Source organism: Ostrea edulis, chromosome 2 (genome assembly GCF_947568905.1).
Source record: "Ostrea edulis chromosome 2, xbOstEdul1.1, whole genome shotgun sequence".
Classification (NCBI taxonomy): domain Eukaryota; kingdom Metazoa; phylum Mollusca; class Bivalvia; order Ostreida; family Ostreidae; genus Ostrea; species Ostrea edulis.
The window spans coordinates 104,314,783-104,339,227 of NC_079165.1; the positions used below are offsets into that span (position 1 = coordinate 104,314,783).

Sequence of the window (24,445 nt, forward strand, 5' to 3'; positions counted from 1 at the left end):
GGCACAAAAATAGGATGGGGCCGAGGACGGTCCCCTGCGGGACCCCAGAGTCCACGGTAACTTGTTTTGTTCTTTGGCCTTATTTTCTATACCAAAATAATTAACATAACGGAAAATGTGCGTTGTCAAAAAAGGGCATCCTCACCCCGTGCCTGTTACAACGACACATGCATGTTCAAGGTGAAAAACAATTGACAACAATGGACAGCTGTCGTTTTCAATGTTTCGGTTTTCGATACATGGCTAATCCGGGTTGGTATTTGGTAACACACCAGATGCTCTACGACAGAGGTTTTAAATGCCAATAATTATGATACTTTAACATCGTAACTGTGCACCATAGTACGGTAGGAAATCGGACCGACATAGAGTATCAGAGATGATGAGTTCCCTTTTGAACAAAGTCGTTATCATTACAGGTAAATTAATTCGTAACACTGTTATAGCCATGGTATATATATTTATACATGTGACTGCCAGTTATATAAAAATCGTAGAAATGCGTTAATTTTCATTTTCAGATTTACACAATTGATAATATAATGTCCTAGCTATATCTAACACTGACATTACAAAGAGGTTCTAGATGTGGCCGTATCATCTATCTCCTATTTGGCTGAAAGAGGTGAACGTAATATATAAGTTTGTTTCACAACGACCCAGATTTGAATTACTCTATGGAATCCCATTGGTACCCGACAGATCACGGTCAATGAAAATTTGTATAGGCCTATTTAATAAATAATAAATTTATTTTGTAAAGCGTAAAATCCATATTCCTCTAAACGCTATTTAAATAACAATAAAATAAGTTGTATAAGAACAAATGACTAGTAGGTGAAGATAAGGAGTCCGTTATGATTGCACAACATAGTAATCTTGACTATCGACTAGTTGTAATGAATTTGTTTGCTTCCCTTTGAATTGATACCAACTGATCATTGGGGAAGGGGTTGATACATAGATATTGAAATATTTGGATCATTTCCCAAATAGACTGATTAGCATCGTTGTGGGGTTGGATGGGTTTAGTTTTGCCGTAATCTTTACAGTCAAAAAGTGGAAACTACAAATTTTTACATTAATAGGTCTTACAAAGAGTGTTGAACATACATGTATTTACATGCACACACATTTGATAATCTGAAGGTATTTAATATTTGAAACAACAGGTGCTAGTTCAGGAATAGGTGCTGCGACTGCACTTGAATTTGCCAAAACTGGTGCAAGATTGGTTCTAGCTGCACGTAATGTAGAGAGGCTAAACGATGTAGCGAGTCGGTGCTCCGCAAAAGGACTACCACAGGAGAAGGCAAGTATTGTACGCGCTCTCCAACATCAACCTTAGTCTATAGACCCAACCTGGGTATCTGACTGTAGTCACGGTAACTGACACTTTTTTCTCTTGTATGCACGTGAGGAAGACTAGCAAATGGGACGAGAAAAAAATGAAGATAATGACTGTATGAAGAAGGATTGTTTTCATTTGTATAAAGAACTTTAATATGTAAGAGTGGTAATTACCATTAGTACTTATCAACATATACCCCCCTCCCCCGCTTTGAATGGGACCAATATCATCAATGCTTCCAAATTTCATGGATCATTTCGATGTGGTTAATGGGAAGGTAACTTGAACTGAGAATTTTGGTCCATGGAACTCTTCTTCAGTAAGATAGCAGTCATGGAACTCTTGTTCAGTAAGATAGCAGTCGGTTAAACTTATTTAGCATATCGAATAAGTCAATGGCTACGATAATTTGAAACGGGGATCATGGCACTTGCCAGACATCAAATTATACGATATAGGTCTGTGCTTTTCTAAATTATATACTTTCAACTGTTGCCAGATAAATTCAAGATTATATTAGCGTTATTGAGTGAATTAGGTATAGAGATGAACCGACATGACGTGAAGAAAGATATCTCTGAATCTTGTAGATATTTGTAACAAGTTGTGATATCACAGTGGAAGAAAACTTGAAAAGTTTGGTGGGTTCAACTTTAGAGAAATATGGACAAATAGATGTTCTGGTAAGTCTCGCAAGATGTGGGTATGTTTTCGATGGTCTAAGTTGTTATCAACAATCATTGAAATTGAATTCATGATAAAATATGGTGGAATCCTAACGCTATATAGTCCTTGAAAAAAGTCGCAGCAATTAGTACGACGTTTTCCAAATTAAAAAAAAGATGTTTTACATCGAATTATACTAGTATTCTGCCGAACATTACTTAACTTTAGGCACATGCTTGTGTAATGCCTAATAAGGAGGTCAATATCTTTCCAGAAATTACAATGTAGTCGAAATGGAAATAGTTTATTTTATGGAAGTTCTAACGTTGAAATTGATTACAAATTACAGGTAAACAATGCCGGAAGTGGTCAGTATGTTAGTTTTCTGAACACATCGGCGGAGGTGTTCGACAACATCTTTAACATCAACACCCGCGCACCGTTCATGCTGACGCAGATGTGCGTCCCCCATTTGAAGAAAACAGAAGGTACACAGTTTTGAGGCTTCAAAAAATACTTTATTCTTTGGGGATGTTTTTATTATAAGATATTGTTAACATGCATGTTTTCTTTTATAGGATGTGTGGTAAATGTGTCCAGCATTTCCGGACAACGATCAGTAAGTTCGGGCTTCTCCTCTTTCTATCGTCCTTATCTAGGGAAACCGTATTAAAAAGCTTCCAGGGATGCTGTACATATGTACTGGGTTCTCGTTTGTTCACGTCTTTTCTACTTCTTCTCTGAATACTGGAAATTTCAGTGTAAAGTATCAGGGCGAGTATAAAAGGTCTGGTTTTAATTAGATTGCACATCTTAAGAGGAGTCAATAACCTGATCTGTCAAATTTCACAACTATTTATCAATAGTATACAAATATTATTAATTTAAACTAAATGAAATAGATCGATGTGAAGTATGGAGATAATGCATGTAATTACCAGAAAATCTACCGGTAATAAAAGTTCAACTATTCATCTCTCATAAGAGTAACCATCATGTATTGAAGATTCAAGATTATTCAACACAAGACTTAAATAATGGGACCACAGTAGGAGAAGGTTTTTTTTTATTTCCTTTGTCCATATTACCAATTTGGCTACGGGCCTCATGTGGATTTTTGAATGACAAGTATTCGGTCTAAACACTGCTTTGTTTCTCCAGTTTCCATTGGCTCTCACCTACTGTATGAGTAAGGCTGCACTGGATCACTTCACCAGGACTCTGGCTGTCGGTGAGTTACTATAAATATATATTCCCTCAATGAGTCTCTTCTCTATATATGATCCCCGACAAATGCATGTACTTCTCTCTCGTTTACAGATCTGGCCAAGGACAAGGTCCGGGTCAACTCTGTGAAGTAAGTTTAAAAGGAAAGACAATGAAAATCATGTGTGCATCTGCATTCAAAGAACTTCTGAATTATGTAATATTCACACTTTCCCCCTTCTTTTTTAGTCCAGGAGTTGTAGTTACTGAATTCCAGAGACGAGCAGGAATGACGGAGGAAGCTTACAAGGCGGTGAGATGTTCTGTATATAACTATCAAATAACAGCTGCTACTACTACATAAATAAACAGTGGTGGGTTAGAATATACAACTATTTCAACAAGTAGGATGAGATGTTCTTAAATTTTTACCACAATACAGGGCTTTTGTCTGCTTTACAAATTTATGTACAGGGGGTTTTGATCTGGTTTACAGAAATTGTGGTGCAATCTAAACTCTTTGCTATTAATATTGTTTTAATGATTCAAAATTTTGTTATTAGAAAAGTTGTTACTGTAGCATCATAATGTGGAAGTCCCTAACTCAATACAACCATGAAGAATTTTATTCAGTTTTCTCTGGAATCTCTCATTACTGGCAGTGCACTATTTTTGTAGTGAACTGGCAGTGCACTATTTTTGTAGTTTACTGTCAGTGCACTATTTTTGTAGTATTTAGAAAAACAGAAGGAACTTCAGCCACTAACAGCAGCTATTGAACCTGAGGAAGTTGCCAAGGTGATCCTGTTCCTCGCCTCGGACCAATCGGCCTCGGTCACAGGGGAACTTGTCTTTGTGGATGGAGGGCGTCATGCTAAAGCACCTGTATAAGGAAACATGGTCACCATTGATGACCATACATCAATAATAGAACAATAATGTATTAGTGCAATGTATCTTGGCAATTTGAAAACACGTTCAGTTCTTGTTAATGGCAGGGAGTATCCAATTTCTCTGATACATTGTATTATAAGATAGGATTAAAATGTGCATTATTGCTGCTTGTGTTTCCCATGCATGAATACATATTATAATTTGTATCAAATAAATTGGCTTAACACATTGACTGAATATTTTTATTGTGTCCCATGCAGATAAACAATCACTAGAAAATTATATTGCACAATTTTAACAATGGTGTTAGGAATGTAACATGAATTAATATCCTTTGGCATCACAATCACAGATACAACAAATTATTGACGTGTCCTCAGGACACCTATTGTATAACAACAGATACAATATAATTATACAGATGTATTAGAAAAATGTAAAATTCATTAATGCGTGCGGGTGTGTTGTAATCTCGAGTCTGCTCGTTTTTTGACATTAAATGGAATGAAAATCAACCATAAATTTGTATCCATATCAGCAAAATATAATGTTCATAAAAAAGAATAGAAAGGTACATATTAAGTATATTGCTAAACATGCCCTATAAAACATTAGAAATTTAGCACAATTCAAATGTCTGCTACACTCAGTATAATAAACATGAACCAATGGCTGTTAAAAATATATAGGTGACAATAGCGTTGAATGATTGTTTCTGTGCTATTGCAACTGAACCTTTTTTGTAATTTCTCTAAAATTCTGTCAAAAGTTCAAAATATTATCCACCTTTTGATTTAAAAATAATATTTAAGAGTAAATGCATGATCAGAATAATTCTAATGATAATTATTGTTTTATACATTAAGTTCATATATGGTGTCTGATCATGCAAGTACTCTATTCCTTGACGAAAGAAGGGGGGGGGGGGGCTGAAATACATGTGTACCATATTTTTGCTGGAAAAATTTCCATGACATCATTACTAATTAATAAGGTCATTATAAGGATTAATTTTTACTGTTTTGAAACAAGGTTGTATTTCTGTGCAATTATATGGTCCTCTCTCAATACATAATGCATATAATGGGGCAGAAAATGATCACTATTGCATATAGTCCTTAATTGCAAATATTGTATATGATGGCATAGATGTATTGGGGGAAATTTTCTATAATATTAAGCACCATACAATGATAATTGGATGGAAAGAAGGCATTTCAGCTGGATGTAATTGAGCATGGTGAAATGTCACAGGGGGATTACCTGTATTGATTGTTATAAATATATGCTTAAGGTATTCAATGTATAACAACAATATTTCATATCTATTAAATGAATGGTGGGATTTTTGTAATCATGGTATCATTTTGAAGAGTTTAATGAACAAAAAATATTTCACAATCGGGATTAACAAAATTTTATTTACTGCTTGATTTATTTCACCCAAAATTTTACATTGAAGTCTAAGGGAAGCATGTTTTATTAAAATATTTTTTTTTAAATGAATTTTTATATAAATCTCTTGGTAAAATGTTACATAAACTTTCTCTTTATGAGAATATGAAATAAAATCAATCAATTACGACACACTTTTTTTAAAAATTAGATTTTTCTTACTTTACCAAGGGTGGATAACTCTTCCAAAAAGCCTCACATGCAAAAAGAATGGAAAGGAGATTGAAGAATTCTAAATGATTTAAATGACAATAAATGTTCATTGTTAGATAATGATGAAAGTGAAGTAGATCAAATTCATGTGACTGGTACATGATTAGAGGTGTTATACATTGAATACCTTGAACTGTAAAAATAAAAATGAAGGCACAAGGATTTGGCATTGAGAATGCGGAAAGTGTTCTTTCTCATTGTACTGGAGAATTCCAGCAGTTGAGGAATCACTCTTGTGTGGTCTGACTATCGTCTGGACATTTGATGGACCGTAGAGTCCTGAGTAAGAGAGTAATGGTATCTCTTGATGTCTTGATCTGGGCCTCTGCAAAGGTAGATAACTCTTCCCCAAAGGCTAAAATTCTTTGCTGCCTGAAGGACTTCAACTACAATAGAATTGTTTTGGGTTTGAACATCTTGGTTATTGGATGATATTCAACTTTAGCAAGGAAACTTGCAAGACTAAAGAATGACATCAGCTAATCCAAGGTCAAGAGATGAGAGATGGGTTCCAGATAATATTGTGTCTAGAAATGAACTTCACACCAAAAGTCTCCATGATTTAAGGATGACCCCTATTGTTTTTGAGGTAAGAAAATCAAAGGTCAAGATCACTGGGTTACATACTCCAGATGGTTGGGGTTTCCAGATTATATCTTCAACTTTAATAATGAAACTTCACATATACTCTTCACATAAGTCTCTTTGACTAGAGGATGACCACTGTTATGTTTAAGGTCAGAAGGTTGAAAATATAGTTTCTTGAAATCTCGGATCCTGTTTGACATTCAGTAATGGGACTTAACATGAAGAGTCTCAATGAATTAAATACATGTATGATCCTGATTGTTTTTAGGTCATATGACAAGAAACAATTTGCAAATAATATCTCAAATACTATCTAAGATTTCACATAAAGAGTTTCTATCACAAAAGGATGATATTCAACACTTCTGAGATCCAAAGGTCACTAGTTTGTTTAAGGTGTCAAATTGTCTCTACATGATATATCTAATGTCATCTATTATATTGCTTGAAGTCAAGTGGGGAACATGAATTCACACATTTACTTGTTATCCCTCAACTCTAATTCAAAGCTAGTTAGGAACAAAACTAAGGCTGGAACATTTCAGAACTAATTCCAGGTTCCTGAAACCTAATGTGCTATAGGTATTGTTGAAACCTAATGTGCTATAGGTATTGTTCATCGCACTAGATACAATTCTCTGTATGAATCGCCAATTGTATAAGCATTCACAAAGGGCAATGAAGGTGAGCCAAGATATGCACTTTATGTACATAAATTTGATGAAAGTTTCATAGTTACAAATATTCACATGAAAATTGTGCTCATGAATCTTGCAAATCTCTCATGAAGTAAAGCACATTGAATATGAAAACCACAGTCTAATCATGCCCCTTGCAAACAAAGTTTAGGGGAGGGGTATATTGGAATCCGCATGTCCATCTGCCTGTAGATCTGATTTTATCCTGACTAGCACATGGATTTTTCTGAATTTTGTATACTGTTTACTCATGTGCACTTAATTAATTGATGTTTTCATTATGATTGGACTATTTTTCTTCATTTTACAGGTCTTTCTTCAACTTTGAGGACTTGGTCATATTTGTTATAGATATTGTAATGACATGTTCTCTCACAGAGACTACAGCATAAGTGTAATGGAATCATTCTGTCCATTTGTCAGTCTGTCCATCTGTCTGTGGACATGGTTTTGTCTGGACATTTTCGAAGAGACTAGTGCACAGATGTTTCTGAAAACTTGTACACTCTTTACTACACCATGATTAATGATAAATATTGAGGTCAAAGGAATTTAGTGTATCCTGTAATTTGTATTCTGGTGAAACATGAATAATGTTGAATCTTGTGTCTCTGGTCTTCGCTTCTACAATATTTCAAATATCCCCCAATATGGATGGACAGGTGTAGTTTATGCTGGTATTCGTGAGACACACTGGATAGACGTTACCATGACACTTCAACTTACCTCCCGTCTCGCATTGTCAGTACATTCTTCAAACGATTTCTCTGTGGTACGCTGGAGTTCTTCTGCCTAGAAATGTACACCAATATATAATACATTTTAGTAATTTATCATACATACACATGTTCCGTTTTTGTAATGGCAAACTAAGCCAGTCTTACTGCTGTTTTCTTGTTTGGTTTAGCTTTCTCTAATGCCCGATTGGCCTCTTCATATGACACCAGTAAGCAGGTTCTCCTGAATAACATCTCCTACAGAAGGGAAAAATAGACATAAAAAGATACAATTTATGGACCTGTGTTAGCCATCAAGCTATTAAAAACATACAAAAGATAACATTGAGATCCCAAAACCTTTTCCATTAATATTCTTGGCCTATTTTTGAACTTGTATCACTCAATTCTTAAATAAAAGAAATGATTCAGATCCACCACTGCTCTTTCATTTGTGATAGTTCCATATCTTTAGGGCATAACTTCAATATTGCTTTGGATTTAAGGCAATGAAGCAGAATTTATCAATTCTTAATTGAATTCAAATGATGTATCCATGCAAACTTTCTTGACAATTTTAACACATATACATCAAAGTTATTAAGCATATGAAATTTTCCAGTTTTCCCAAAATTTAAGCAATGTTTAAGGAGCTGAAAAAGGATTAAATCATAGAGTTAAAAGCACTCACCCTTTGTCTTCTTTTTCAATAATTCTAAAAGTCCTCAGTTTTTATACGCCCATCAAAGATGGGACATTATGGTATGGTGTCATCCGTCTGTCTGTCCAGACCTTGCAGGCAAAATACAAAATGAACTGTAAGCTCAAGGATCTTACAACTTGGTACATTTGATCACCATGATGAGAGGAAAATGCCTTTTGTTTCTCAAGGTCAGAGGTCAAGGTCGTAGTATCACTTAATAGAAAACTTTGTAGGCAGGATGCAGACCGAACCATAAGGTCCAAATTCTTACAACTTGGTACATTTGATCACCATGATAAGAAAAACATGTTTATTGTTTGTCAAAGGTCAAGGTTGCAGTATCACTTACATGTAGTAGAAAAACCTTGTAGGCAGGATATAGATCAAACTGTAAGCTCCAGGATGTTACAACTTGGTACATTTGATCACCATGATAAGAGGAAGATGCCTATTGTTTTTTAAGGTCAAAGGTAAAGTTCATAGTATCAGTTAATAGGAAAACCTTGTAGGCAAAATACAGACCGAATTATTGGGGCTAGGACTGTCAAACTTGGTACACATACTCCATATGCCAAGTGGAGGATACCTTTTATTCTTCAAGGTCAAAGGTCAAGGTTGTGGTATCACTTAGTGGGAAACCTTGCAGGCAGGATACAGACCAAACCATTGGGGATAGAACTGTCAAACTTGGTACACATACACCTTATATGCCAAGCAGAGGATGCCTATTGTTTCTCAAGGTCAAGGTCATAGTATCACTTTGTAGAAAAACATTATTTTTGTTACGGATAGATATTGCCCTGAAATTTAGTAACAAGCTTCTTCTCGGAGAATATAAGTTTGCATTTCAGCTGGATTGGCACCATGACCTACTTTAGTGGTAAAAGTAGGTCCAACAATTTTCCAGATTTTTTTTTATATTATGGATACAAGTATTGTCATGAAATTTTGTCACAACTTCCCTCTCAGAGAAATACATAATCAGTTTAAACTTCAACTTGATTGGTGCACTGTGACCTACTTTAGGGCTAAAAATAAGTTAAATAGTTTTCTGGACTTTTTTTCATCATCAATACAGATATTGCACTGAAGATCTAATGGGCATATGTTGTACCATTGGCTATACTTTTGTTGATATGAGAGTCGAGTTGACAGTGGTGGAGGGAACATTGTAAAATTTTGTGGAGAGGATGGATGTGGAGAGAAGAAAGTGGAGTGAGGGAATGAGGGATGTGGAAGGTATCAACAAAACAAGTTTCTAGTCTTCTAGCTTACCTTTACAGACTCCATGTACTTGGTATAGAGATCGAGGTGAACTCCTATGGTTTTCTCATCATTTCTAGACATGACTTCCAATCCATGCTGAAATATCAAGAAATCAATAAGGTACAACACTGTACTCATAATCACAAGTTCATGTTGACATTATAACAATTTAAAGCAACAACACTAAATTCTATTTTTCTTTTCTAAAATCAAGAGTTAGTCAGCTATGAAACAAGTGTTTGGAGAGGTGTGTATTAAGCAGAGACTAATACAGTGGTTGTTCTAATAAAAGTACTTATTGAGTTTCACAGAAAGGAAGAGGGGCTGTAAGAAGCAATTACCTTCGCATTTTCTACACCTTCACTGAGAATCAGTTGACACCTATAAATATCAAAGTCTTCTAAGTACTACAGTGTATCACTCTCATATACCAATTGAATTGAAAATTAAAGGCTAGACTGTTTTCCGTTTATCCAAAAATAGGACAGAAAATTACCCGTTAATTTCTTTCTGTATGTTGTCATTAATTGGAACACTTTCTTTCAGAGCTGTTGCTAGGTTACCATAGCAGTTAGCTAATCCTGTAGAAAAGTATCACCATGTGAAGAATTGCTACAGTCCTGGGACCCATTAATAATCATATTTTGATGAATTTAGAGCATTAGAAATAGAATAGATAGTAATGTACTCACTCATCTGTGCATATATCATCTTATTAAAGTTCTGTAAAAGAAATCATACTCTAGAAGCCTGAAGTTTAAATATTTGTTAGATTGACTATCATACGTGTTCCATCTGAAATAGTTTACAAAATTTCCATCATTTTCAGAAAACATAAAATTGTACCACTGAGGTCTCTTTCATACAAGCTGCATATTTAGTAGACCAGTCCCTCTGTTTCTGAAAGTATTCATCTATGTCCTGAAAAGAAAGTTTCATGCATGAATTGTATGGATTTTATCATATCATAGAAATATATATGTATGCTATCTTTTAGAAGTCCAACCACATCACTGTGTACATAAATCAACATAAAATTGTCTTGCCTTGCGTTGGCCCTTCCGTGCCTCGTCAACTGCCTGAGATACTCGCATAAACAAACTCTTCTTTAATTTTGTTCTCACAGCTGCCTGGAATCAATCTCAACATGGTTACATATCTGTTGGTAATTTAAAATATCCTCACACATTTAGATCAGAGACAATCTCACACAAACAATAAAGGCAGCACATACCTCTTTTTGACAAAGAAACTGCTTAAGAAGTTCACTTCTTCCAAATACTTGATGTGAAATTACCATTTTCAGATATCTGATAATGCAATAACATGTATTGGTGAAAGAATTTGAAATATTATTGTTGAAATGGTTTTTTTTTATCTTCATTCGTAGGTTTAAATGAATAATTCACGGACAAAAACTTTAGTTTAGTGATGATTTCCAACAAATTTGTATGATACACAAAATTCGGGAAAAAAATCCTTACAAACCTTTCCACATTTCTACAGTCCTTATGGAACTCATCAGCCATGATGATGTGAGCATCACTGCCAAGCTGTTTCTTTGTTTTCATTTCTGCAGCCTTGGCATCATACTCGGGCCTTGGGGGAAGAGGTGGGATCTAAGAGAAAGGATCAAACAAAATCATGTGTGAACACAAAGGCTTATTAAACCACAGACCATTCAACATAAGTAACAAGAATGTCCTTCTCTGCTATTCTTTCAATAGGAAGGAGGTAATGAGAGTTTGTGAAACATGTCCTTGACTGTTTGACCTTGATGAATGAACTTAACCTTTATCAGTCATACATTGACCTTGACCTTTCAGTTCACCAAGTATTAAGTCTTCAAATAGTATAACACAAAATGTATAACTAAGATTGTGGAAAGTCTGAGAGGATCTCCCCCCCCCCCCCCTTTTCCATCTTGGGGAACTGATTATTTCTAGTGGGAATTTCAGCAGATGTCACAATCTAAGAAAGACAATATTTGCATTACTCACAATGCAGCCCACAACACCATCTTCTGTCATCAGGCAGTGCTGTAGCCATTCCAAGTCATCATACTCACGAACTATCTCCTCAGAACCTTCACTGCCCTCCTACAACACGAAAATTGTCAGCAAGATTACCAATATCAAAATTAAAAGAAAACTAGATTATATGACTGAAAATGCACATGGTAGACTTATATTAAACATGGGAGATGAGCCAATAACAATCGATCACAATTAATATATTTCCATGTTTAGGCATCTTCGCTAGCCAAGGGAAACACCGTGGAGCATCACCCTTGGCTAGCAAAGATGATGTTGAGGAGGAGGATTGCAGTCTCCAACTACTTCTGATTTAATGGGGAAAAGTCCATTGCGAAGTAAACAGTGGGGATATTGTATTCATCAATTTTAAACCTGGGGCTTCATCTTAAAGTTATTTGAGAAAACTATCAGACACTATCAAATTCAGATACACAGCATCATACACCCCAGGTACACAGTATAAAAGATCCCTCAGTGTTTACTATTTAAAATTCCTACCTTTGACACACAGACTGTAAACTGCAAAGCCTCTCCATTTTTGACAGCACTGGGTACTTTGATTGAGTAAAGTGGTTGAAATGGGCCACTGTTCGGAGAATTGGACAAATCAGAATTATCAGATTTGCTCTCGTGATTCTGCTCTTTTGCTGATGTCAGATCTGTAGATGTTGGGGGGGACTCATCTTGGACAAAATCAGCCTCTGGTTCCTGTCAAAATACTAAAATTTAAAAAGACTAGTCATTACCATGGGATATCAGTACAGCGAAATGGAAGGAGGCAAACCTTGAGTGGGGATGGGGTTAACCAATGGTAAATATATTGATACCTGACATCATGTGAACAGATAGAAGTTTTAACATTTGGATTACACCATGTAGAACAGTGCTGGTGATGAGGATTAATGTAACTTGCTATATGATTCTAACAACAAGAAGTCCATATGGCATAAACTATGTTAAACAGTATCACCAAAATCCACTTTTGTTTAAACATGATACAAGATTAACTTTTTTTTTGCAAAACACATCAAGACAAGCTAGTCAGAAACATTTTCTATAATGGTATTGTAAAGATCAGATAGGTTCGATTGTCTGTGGCTAGATATCTTAGAGGGTAGAGCACCTGACTAGAGATTCAAGGGGCCAGTTCAAATCTCAGTCTGGTCCATTTTCCCCTTCCTGTTACATTTGGTTGCTGTACACCAGCCCCTGGAACTGACAGATAAAAATGTCTGCCAAGAGATGTAAAGATCTTGGGTTGATGTCTTGAAGAAGTGAAGACATTTAAGGAGGGAGAAATGTAGTGGTCAGATAGGTTTGACCACCAGTGGCCAGATAGGTCAGTTGGAAGAGCACCTGACTAGAGATTCTGGGGGCCCGGGTTTGAATTCCAATCTGGTCTGTTGCATTTTCTTTCTTCCTGTTACAGTATCAAAGACTGGAATATTGAAATGGTGTACAGCAATTGTTTTTTATGAAACGTGCAAACAGTTTTTTCCGGGATTATCCCTGAAATTTTAATAAGGGCTTTCAGAGTACAAGTCTGATCTTAATCATAATACTAGTCATAATTTACTTTAAATTTTATATTGAGGGGAGGGGGTGCAATTTTTATTTAGTATTGTTTGCAAGTTTGTTAAAATTCCATATAAATTTATTAAAGTTATTGCACATGAATGCTAAGTGAGAATTTGTGAAGTATATCCTCAATTAATTTTTTTTTAAATTAATGACTTTTTTATTTCATCTGGCATATTTAAACTTTTAGAGACTGTTTTAGTAACAGACTCCACTGCAAAAGAACCTTAAATAGGGTTTCCATGGGAATGTGTTAAACTTTGTTTATAATTCATTTCCTATATATACTATTTACACTCTTACCAAACTATTAAAGATGTGTATTACACACTGTATACATAGAATACATAAAAAGGTTTGAACATTTCAAATTCCGTATTCTGCAGCCCTAGTCGGATTTCCAAAATAAAAACAAAGCATGAAATACAATGCCATTAAACTAGCTACGTGTATATCGTGCTTTGGTGGGTGTTTCCTTTGGGAGGGGGCGGAACTCGAGTCTTCACAGCTGAAACAACTAATTACGTGTAAACCACAGAAACAACGATGATATATCTGCTTCCTAATAATTCAAAACGTTTAGTAGATCTCGCCAACGTTGTTATGTAATATGGTACTGTAAATTCACGAAATTTTATTTTCTCCGATAAAGTTTACCTTCATTGTGCGGTCTGCTTTGACCGGATATTACATGTACTAGTCGAAATCTCGCCGTATATATTCCGGTGACTTCATACATAAATGAAAACGAATATAGGAAGACTGTATTTATTTCTGTCCATCTCCCGGTTAAATCATTGTGTCAATTTAATTTAGATTTACAGAGATAACAAGAAAAACCCCTAAAACATATGCTTGTATAAGTCAACAAACATACTGGAATTTCCCTGGTCTAAAAATAGAAAACTTTGCCAGCTTGAATTGGTTGTATCTTGATCCCTTTTGGATTTACACTTTGGGCGAAATTAATAATACCCTCCCTGTATTTACTTAACTGAAACTGTATGTTATAGTGGAAACACAGGCATTCAGACGTCATAAATTATTTACAGAAACAAGTGCAAAAGAATCGGTAATATACAGTGACCAAAAATAAAAAAAAGAAGAAAGAAAAAAAAACCAAAAAAAAAAACCACAACGCACAGTTATTTTAATAAAACGTACCATAATTAACAAATGAATGAGATCAATTATATAGGATGTTACTTTAAAACGGTTTTACATTCCACATAAATGATCTTAATTATTGATAAAGTTCTCTCTCTCTCTCTCTCTCTCTCTCTCTCTCTCTCTCTCTCTCTCCGACCAAACGTACTATACAGTAAAAGTGAGGACGTCCTCACAATGTGTAGAAGAGAATACACACATATATTATTCTAAAGGCAAAAAAGTACTATGTTAGGTATAGCTATAGGGATATCTATAAAAGTTTATCTAATACTCTCTTTTGAATTATGAAAAAAAGGTTTTTGAGAGAGAATATTAGTAAGGACATGTCCTCACACCACTTATCCTCACTAAGCTAATACTTTGTATCTACATCTTTCACATGCTGTAGGTCACATTTATGAGGATTTGTCCTCATAGTGCAATTCTTGTCCTCACAACGTCTGTCCATTGGTTGAAATTTGTCCTCACTTTACACATTTTATTGGCCTCTCTCTCTCTCTCTCTCTGAAATTCCCCCTTTCTAAAAATAGACAACCATGCGTGGCTATAGCGTTCTATCTGTTTATCTGTTAATTTGTGCAGAATTACAAGAAACAAGGTAAGTAAATGTCATTTTCTGTGTTGTTTGCGCAAATATTATTTGATAAAGCTAACTTATACCTAAAACTTTAAAGAATTTAAAGAATGTCTAAACAAATGAAGGATCGAAAGAAAAAAAACCAAACAAAAAACAAACTACTAACATACAGAAACTAATACAAGGATATCAGCTGTTGAATTATAACATTTCCCTCTTTGACCGACATGAGATATATAATGCTCTCTGTTCATGAGTTATTATTTGAAATTTCTAAGTACCTTTTTTTGACGGACTGTTTCCTTGTGCTATAGTTACTAAAAAAATTCATCCAAGCTACAGATGACACGGAGCCAGTGCGGAGTTACAACACCCCTCTGATCTGATTGAAAATTTTGAAAAGGCCTTTTTTTTTTTTGTTGGCCTTTTTGGGGTCTACTGTTTCTCTTTTGGACGGAAAAGGTGCATTACCGTCCCTTTGAAATTTTTCAGGATCCACTACTATTAGAGAGGCTCAGCCATCGAATGTTACTTTTCTACGTGTTTGCCCCTACTCCTAATTGCATCATTTAAAGGGACTGACTCACGATTTTACCCAAAATTTTGTTTTTCACTTTTAATGATCAGAATCTACTGTCTAATGTGTTTGAAAGATTTCACATGAAAATTAAGGTGATACATCATCACGGAATCTCATTTTAGAGAGTTTATTATTTGTTTCGTAAACAAAGATTGCGGTATGCTATTGTTTACGAAATTTTCAAAAGAAATGGATATCGATCTAAGTATTATTATATCTTTCACATTTCAAGCATTTTTGGGGTGAAATGTGTCATCTAAAAGTTAAAATTTGTTACTATGCAAAATTAAAATGCATTATATTGCAAAATCAATATTTCACTTGTTTGTTTGTTTACATAAAAAGACTCGAGTCTTTGTTTACATAACACATATTTAAGGCTAAAATATTACTTTTATTTTTGCATTCAGAAGGTCAAAAGTTTGGCTGTCAACATTAAATGAGCTATATTTTTAATGTTTAACATCAAAAATGAAAACTATTTTTATCAAAAATCGTGAACCAGTCCCTTTAAGATGATAAGTCACTGAACCTAACCGTGTTTGTAGATTGTACGAGACACAGTGTGAATATCACACCGCCCAACTGTGGCTGAAAATGATTATTTAGCAATGTTAATGTGAGAATAACCATTAAATACTACAAATGAATAAAATTAATGCAATTTATCAACAAATCCAAAAATATAAGAAACCTTACGTGACGTTATTTTGACAAGAAACGAACCATTGCGTATACAAGAAAAAAAAGTTTACGGGGTGGATCTAAAATTTTGCAAAACAAGGGAAGGCGGCTGATACAACCAAGGATAGAATCAGCTGGAACCGCAAGATTGAAGTATGGAGATATGAGTTCCTCCTGGGTATATGGGCTCCCCGGTTTTTATAGTTAAATGGAGCAAAATAGTGAATTCTAAGTAGTGTTTGACACCAATGGACTAAGAAGGTTAGGGGAGTTGCCTCCGAAATAATTTAAGTAAGTTTATAGGAACCACAAAGGTGAATATTCTGAGTAATATTTGATATCTGAAGACGGATTCTTGGACTTGCCTACAGTAAATTCAAAAGAAGCAAAATCGTGCATTTAGAGGACGAAAATGACGTTCTTTCGAACTTGAAGGAGGTGCGGACTCCTTCTAAATTTACCATTGACTGTGTTCTTTTACAGATATTAAAGCATTCGAGAGTGCATGTAAGCCTGCTGTTTCGGGTATAACAATCAGATTAACAGATCTTTGATCCGCTCCTGATTTCAGTTGTTGCTACGAATCTTTATTCATTAATAATAACAAGATCTTTTATTTCAATTTCGTGACATTTCTCATAGCTAGTAACGACCCCCACCCAAAAACATGCATTAGATATAAGCGTTTCTGCTACTAATCGGCTTTCGAAGTACGTTAAACTTGCTTGCCCATAAGTCAAAATTATTGGATTCAAAAAGGGAATTTACCCCGGCCACATATACAACTTTCAGAGTTTCTCAGAGTAACGGGTATAGGCTTCTGTACTAGTGATAAAATAAGATTCTCTCTCTCGCTCTCTCTATGAAAAGAGGAGAATCGGCGGATCTAGAAGGGGGTTACGGGGGCTGCAACCCTCCTTTGAGTTTGGAGAAAGAGAGATTAGAGTATGGTATTAAAATGATTGTTAAACTCTGTTAGGGGATAGATCAAGTGATCAATGTCGGATAAAAATCTAAATTCAGATAGTAAGGCGGAGGGAGGGGATCTAAAAACTCCTGTAAGTTTATGTCACCCGACATCGATTTTCATACACTGATCATTATTATTTTCTCAACATTCATCAAATCTAGTTTTAAGGGGGAAGGTTGTGTTGATGAAAACGATGGGAATTTAATTTTTCGTCGGACATTGGACCTTTGATCTCACCTTTAGCAATAGACGTTTTAAATTCGTTGTCATTTAACATTCTTTTTAAAAAAAAAAAAAAAAAAATGTTTTTAATTGGTAGCCATCCTATAAAATCCCATGCAGGGCTGGAGTTTTCGAGAGAAAAAATTGAATCGAAACTTGGACTTAAAAAGTACAAAATACATATCATGATATCAACAACTTAATCCTTTGCTTTGTTATGCTCCTAAAGCGCTACTTATACACACTGATGCAATCCCACACAGTCGCTGTGTCATTCAGTGTTTAAGATATTTTATAAGAAGTCGATGTGGCCGAGTGGACTTACGCACTGGTTTAACAATCTTGCTAGGCGGTGGGTGCCGTACGTCGCTGGTTCGACCCCGGGCTGGGGCGAAAATTTTCAGTACCTAGTTGTGATTATTTAGTGCATTATATATTAATTAACTGATTTTCACATGTATGGTTTAGATCCTAGGGGTAAACGTAAGGTTTGGGTGTTATAATTGTTTGTTTGTGCTTTATATATATATTATATATATATATATGCCATGTGCTGCAAACAATGAAGAAATAAGATCGGTAAAGTTGGCTACTAGTAACCAGCTACTAGTAACTGGCTACTTAAAAAGAGAAAAGTTGGCTACTAGTAGCCAGCTACTTGAACCAGGAAAAGTTAGCTACTAGTAGCCAGTTACTAGTAGCCAGCTATTAAAAGTATGAAAAGTTAGCTACTCGTAGCCAGCTACTACAAAATATAAAAGTTATAATTACTGATAGCTCGCTACCAGATAAAAGTTAATGAGTTTGAAAATTATTATCTATCAGATTTATTTCTAAAGAGGACGAGGAGTCGTATGAAATTTCATGCTCAATTATCCCCAATTACATAACATTGCAATGCAAAATACGAATAAACTTTTTCAACTGAGTGTTTACTTTAAAAGTGATACGGATTGAATTCAGACCTTCAATCATTTGATATACCATCCATTTTGAGATATCTGCTACTTTTACAATTTGATTCGAGTTACCCTGAAATTTCAACATAAGTGTGAATACCGTAAGAAACTTTATGTTTGACTTTATGTTTGTATTAGATATCTGACGAATTTACGACTATACATATGGCAAGAAGTGATAGATGGTGTTTTGGTACTCCACGAATTTTCAGATATCGCTCTTTAGGAAATCAGTTACTTATACATTTTGATTATCGGTAGAATGAAATTTCAAGATCCGTGTGAATACCTTAAGGAACTCCGTGTTTATATCATAAATTTAACTAACTTACAACGATACGTATGGCAAGTAGTGATATTGGGTATCGTGATATGTCATCAATTTTCAGATATCACGCTTAAGGAAGTCAGCTACTTATACCTTTTGATGGCAGGTAAACTGAAATTTCAAGTTTTTCGCAAATATCTTAAGGAACTCTGAGTTTGTATTAGATATCTGACGAATTTACAATTATCAAAGTGAAGAAGAGTGATATTAGGTATCTTGACATGCCATAAATTTCCAGATATCACGCTTAAGGAAGTCAGCTACTTATACCTTTTGATTCCTGGTATCCTGAAATTTCACGTTTTTCATAAATATCTTAAAGAACCCTGTGCTTGTATTAGATATCTGACGAGTTTACAACTATCCATGTGAAGTGGAGTGGTACTAGGTATCTTGATATGCCATTAATTTTGAGATACCACGCTTAAGGAAGTCAACTACTTATACCTTTTGATTGCAGGTAACCTGAAAATTAAAGTCTTTAGAAAATATATTAAGGAACTCCGTCTTTGTTTGAAATATCTGATTAATTTACCAATGCACATATGACAAAATCTGATACTAGGTATCTTGATATGCCATCATTTTTCAGATATCACTCTTAAGGAAGTCAGCTACATATACCTTTTGATGGCAGGTAAACTGAAATTTCAAGTTTTTCGCAAATATCTTAAGGAACTCTGTATTTGTATTAGATATCTGACTAATTTACAACTACCCACGTGAAGTGGTGTGATATTAGATATCTTGATATGCCAACAATTTTCGGATATCATACTTAACGAAGTCAGCTACTTATACCTTTTGATTCCTGGTAACCTGAAATTTCAAGTTTTCCGTAGATATCTTAAAGAACGCCTTGTTTGTATTAGATATCTGACTAATTTACAACTATCCATGTTAAGTGGAAGGGTATTAGATATCTTGATATGCCATCAATTTTCAGATATCACCCTTAAGGAAGTCAGCTACTTATACCTTTTGATTGCAGGTAACATGAAATTTCAAGTTTTATATCAATATTTTAAGGAACTCTGAGTTTGTATTAGATATCTGACGAATTTACAATTATCAAAGTGAAGAAGAATGATATTAGGTATCTTGACATGCCATAAATTTCCAGATATCACGCTTAAGGAAGTCAGCTACTTATACCTTTTGATTCCTGGTAACCTGAAATTTCACGTTTTTCATAAATATCTTAAAGAACTCTGTGTTTGTTTTAGATATCTGACGAGTTTACAACTATCCATGTGAAGTGGAGTGATATTTAGTATCTTAATATGCCATCAAATTTTAGATATCACGCTTAAGGAAGTCAGCTACTTATACCTTTTGATTGCAGGTAAACTCAAATTTAAAGTTGTTAGAAGATAGTTTAAGGAGCTCCTTGTTTGTTTTAGATATCTGATTAATTTACCAATGCACACATGACAAGATGTGATATTAGGTATCTTGATATGCCATCAATTTTCAGATATCAGGTTTAACGAAGTCAGCTACTTATACCTTTTGACTCTAGGTAGCCTGAAATTTCAAGTTTTTCATAAATATCTTAAAGAACTCTGTGCTTGTATTAGATATCTGACTAGTTTACAACTATCCATGTGAAGTGGAGTGGTACTAGGTATCTTGATATGCCATCATTTTTCAGATATCACTCTTAAGGAAGTCAGCTACATATACCTTTTGATGGCAGGTAAACTGAAATTTCAAGTTTTTCGCAAATATCTTAAGGAACTCTGTATTTGTATTAGATATCTGACTAATTTACAACTACCCACGTGAAGTGGTGTGATATTAGATATCTTGATATGCCAACAATTTTCGGATATCATACTTAACGAAGTCAGCTACTTATACCTTTTGATTCCTGGTAACCTGAAATTTCAAGTTTTCCGTAGATATCTTAAAGAACGCCTTGTTTGTATTAGATATCTGACTAATTTACAACTATCCATGTTAAGTGGAAGGGTATTAGATATCTTGATATGCCATCAATTTTCAGATATCACCCTTAAGGAAGTCAGCTACTTATACCTTTTGATTGCAGGTAACATGAAATTTCAAGTTTTATATCAATATTTTAAGGAACTCTGAGTTTGTATTAGATATCTGACGAATTTACAATTATCAAAGTGAAGAAGAATGATATTAGGTATCTTGACATGCCATAAATTTCCAGATATCACGCTTAAGGAAGTCAGCTACTTATACCTTTTGATTCCTGGTAACCTGAAATTTCACGTTTTTCATAAATATCTTAAAGAACTCTGTGTTTGTTTTAGATATCTGACGAGTTTACAACTATCCATGTGAAGTGGAGTGATATTTAGTATCTTAATATGCCATCAAATTTTAGATATCACGCTTAAGGAAGTCAGCTACTTATACCTTTTGATTGCAGGTAAACTCAAATTTAAAGTTGTTAGAAGATAGTTTAAGGAGCTCCTTGTTTGTTTTAGATATCTGATTAATTTACCAATGCACACATGACAAGATGTGATATTAGGTATCTTGATATGCCATCAATTTTCAGATATCAGGTTTAACGAAGTCAGCTACTTATACCTTTTGACTCTAGGTAGCCTGAAATTTCAAGTTTTTCATAAATATCTTAAAGAACTCTGTGCTTGTATTAGATATCTGACTAGTTTACAACTATCCATGTGAAGTGGAGTGGTACTAGGTATCTTGATATGCCATCATTTTTCAGATATCACTCTTAAGGAAGTCAGCTACATATACCTTTTGATGGCAGGTAAACTGAAATTTCAAGTTTTTCGCAAATATCTTAAGGAACTCTGTATTTGTATTAGATATCTGACTAATTTACAACTACCAACGTGAAGTGGTGTGATATTAGATATCTTGATATGCCAACAATTTTCGGATATCATACTTAACGAAGTCAGCTACTTATACCTTTTGATTCCAGGTAACCTGAAATTTCGAGTTTTCCGTAGATATCTTAAAGAACGCCTTGTTTGTATTAGATATCTGACTAATTTATAACTATCCATGTGAAGTGGAATGGTATTAGGTATCTTGATATGCCATCAATTTTCAGATATCACCCTTAAGGAAGTCAGCTACTTTTGATTGCAGGTAACATGAAATTTCAAGTTTTCTACCAATATTTTAAGGAACTCTGAGTTTGTATTAGATATCTGACGAATTTACAATTATCAAAGTGAAGAAGAGTGATATTAGGTATCTTGACATGCCATAAATTTCCAGATATCACACTTAAGGAAGTCAGCTACTTATACCTTTTGATTCCAGGTAACCTGAAATTTCGAGTTTTCCGTAGATATCTTAAAGAATGCCTTGTTTGTATTAGATATCTGACTAATTTATAACTATCCATGTGAAGTGGAATGGTATTAGGTATCTTGATATGCCATCAATTTTCAGATATCACCCTTAAGGAAGTCAGCTACTTATACCTTTTGATTGCAGGTAACATGAAATTTCAAGTTTTCTACCAATATTTTAAGGAACTCTGAGTTTGTATTAGATATCTGACGAATTTACAATTATCAAAGTGAAGAAGAGTGATATTAGGTATCTTGACATGCCATAAATTTCCAGATATCACGCTTAAGGAAGTCAGCTACTTATACCTTTTGATTCCTGGTATCCTGAAATTTCACGTTTTTCATAAATATCTTAAAGAACTCCTTGTTTGTATTAGATATCTGACAAATTTACAACTATCCATGTAAAGTGGAATGGTATTAGATATCTTGATATGCCATCAATTTTCAGATATCACCCTTAAGGAAGTCAGCTACTTATACCTTTTGATTACAGGTAACCTGAAATTTCAAGTTTTCAACAATAATTTAAGGAACTCTGAGTTTGTATTAGATATCTGACTAATTTACAACTATCCATATGAAGTGGAGTGGTATTAGGTATCTTGATATGCCATCAATTTTCAAATATCACCCTTGAGGAAGTTAGCTACTTATACTTTTTGATTCTAAGTAACCTGAAATTTGAAGTTTTCCGTAAATATCTTGAGGATCTCTTCGTTTGTATTAGATATCTGACTAACTTACAACCACCCACGTGAAGAAGAGTGATATTAGGTATCTTGATACCTATTATCATACCTCTTCACGTGGATAGTAGTTTACAGTCAGATATCTAACAGTTCCTTAAGCTATATACAAAACACTTTAAATTTCAAGATGTCTGGAATCAAAAGGTATAAGTAGCTGACTTCGTCGAACGTGATATCTCAAAATTGATTGCATATCAAGACAGTTCATATAAAGCTCTGTAATATCGGCAAAGATAAATTAGTCAAGTATCTAACATATCTATCTGACAATTGATGGCATTTCAAGATACCTAATACCACTCCTCTTCAGGTTGAAAGTAGATAATTAGTCTGATATCTAATACAAACACACAGTTCCTTAAAAGATATCTACAAAACGTTTGAAATTTCAGGTAACCAGGAATCAAAAGGTCTAAGTAGCTAACTTCCTTAAGCGTGATATCTGAAAATTGATGGCATATCAAGATACCTAGTACCACTCCACTTCACATGGATAGTTGTAAACTCGTCAGATATCTAATACAAGCACAGGGTTCTTTAAGATATTTATGAAAAACTTGAAATTTCAGGATACCAGGAATCAAAAGGTATAAGTAGCTGACTTCCTTAAGGGTGATATCTGAAAATTGATGGCATATCAAGATATCTAATATCCTTCCACTTCACATGGATAGTTGTAAATTTGTCAGATATCTAATACAAACAAGGAGTTCTTTAAGATATTTATGAAAAACTTGAAATTTCAGGTTACCAGGAATCAAAAGGTATAAGTAGCTGACTTCCTTAAGCGTGATATCTAGAAATTGATGGCATATCAAGATACCTAGTACCACTCCACTTCACATGGACAGTTGTAAACTAGTCAGATATCTAAAACAAACACAGAGTTCTTTAAGATATTTATGAAAAACGTGAAATTTCAGGATACCAGGAATCAAAAGGTATAAGTAGCTGACTTCCTTAAGCGTGATATCTGGAAATTTATGGCATGTCAAGATACCTAATATCATTCTTCTTCACTTTGATAATTGTAAATTCGTCAGATATCTAATACAAACTCAGAGTTCCTTAAAATATTGATAGAAAACTTGAAATTTCATGTTACCTGCAATCAAAAGGTATAAGTAGCTGACTTCCTTAAGAGTGATATCTGAAAATTGTTGGCATATCAAGATACCTAATACCATTCCACTTCACATGGATAGTTGTAAATTAGTCAGATATCTAATACAAACAAGGCGTTCTTTAAGATATCTACGGAAAACTTGAAATTTCAGGTTACCAGGAATCAAAAGGTATAAGTAGCTGACTTCGTTAAGTATGATATCCGAAAATTGTTGGCATATCAAGATATCTAATATCACACCACTTCACGTGGGTAGTTGTAAATTAGTCAGATATCTAATACAAATACAGAGTTCCTTAAGATATTTGCGAAAAACTTGAAATTTCAGTTTACCTGCCATCAAAAGGTATATGTAGCTGACTTCCTTAAGAGTGATATCTGAAAAAT

At 34.4% G+C, this 24,445-nt stretch overlaps 3 protein-coding genes across 4 annotated transcripts in view; 2 read left to right on the top strand and 1 right to left on the bottom strand.

Moving 5' to 3' along the window:
* The first annotated feature begins 273 nt into the window (after positions 1–273).
* LOC125680457 (3-oxoacyl-[acyl-carrier-protein] reductase FabG-like) lies at positions 274–4,349 on the top strand. Its single transcript, XM_048920064.2, has 9 exons — positions 274–419; positions 1,173–1,312; positions 1,942–2,034; positions 2,367–2,505; positions 2,596–2,636; positions 3,179–3,248; positions 3,338–3,374; positions 3,473–3,536; positions 3,956–4,349. The coding sequence occupies exons 1-9, from the start codon at positions 380–382 to the stop codon at positions 4,112–4,114; spliced, it is 783 nt and encodes a 260-aa protein (XP_048776021.1). The 5' UTR covers positions 274–379; the 3' UTR covers positions 4,115–4,349.
* Positions 4,342–14,675, bottom strand: LOC125680456 (sorting nexin-5-like). Its single transcript, XM_048920063.2, has 14 exons — positions 14,028–14,675; positions 12,291–12,500; positions 11,757–11,855; positions 11,245–11,375; positions 10,991–11,066; positions 10,803–10,886; positions 10,603–10,677; positions 10,449–10,479; positions 10,253–10,337; positions 10,098–10,137; positions 9,766–9,852; positions 7,956–8,045; positions 7,798–7,863; positions 4,342–6,171 (listed from the first exon to the last, which is right to left on the bottom strand). Exons 1-14 carry the CDS (start codon positions 14,031–14,033, stop codon positions 6,013–6,015), a joined length of 1,239 nt encoding a protein of 412 aa, XP_048776020.2. The 5' UTR covers positions 14,034–14,675; the 3' UTR covers positions 4,342–6,012.
* Positions 14,675–24,445, top strand: part of LOC125678738 (nuclear pore complex protein Nup98-Nup96-like) — a 44,095-nt gene continuing 34,324 nt past the window's right edge. Inside the window, exon 1 of one of the 2 annotated variants that reach the window (XM_048917408.2) lies at positions 14,675–15,138. The gene's annotated coding sequence lies outside the window, so the exon portion shown is untranslated. Of the gene's footprint in view, positions 15,139–17,920; positions 18,057–24,445 lie in introns of those variants that run through there. The other variant, XM_048917406.2, reaches the window with a different exon arrangement.

Excerpts from the sequence above, each read along its gene's own strand:
- LOC125680457 (XM_048920064.2), top strand. The coding sequence starts at position 380 with ATGATGAGTTCCCTTTTGAACAAAGTCGTTATCATTACAG. Across the intron at positions 2,506-2,595 it reads CCATTTGAAGAAAACAGAAG|GATGTGTGGTAAATGTGTCC; the intron begins GTACACAGTTTT and ends TTTCTTTTATAG. Across the intron at positions 3,375-3,472 it reads GTCCGGGTCAACTCTGTGAA|TCCAGGAGTTGTAGTTACTG; the intron begins GTAAGTTTAAAA and ends CTTCTTTTTTAG.
- LOC125680456 (XM_048920063.2), bottom strand. Across the intron at positions 9,853-10,097 it reads AAGGTGTAGAAAATGCGAAG|CATGGATTGGAAGTCATGTC; the intron begins GTAATTGCTTCT and ends TTGATATTTCAG. Across the intron at positions 8,046-9,765 it reads AGTACATGGAGTCTGTAAAG|GAGATGTTATTCAGGAGAAC; the intron begins GTAAGCTAGAAG and ends TCCCTTCTGTAG.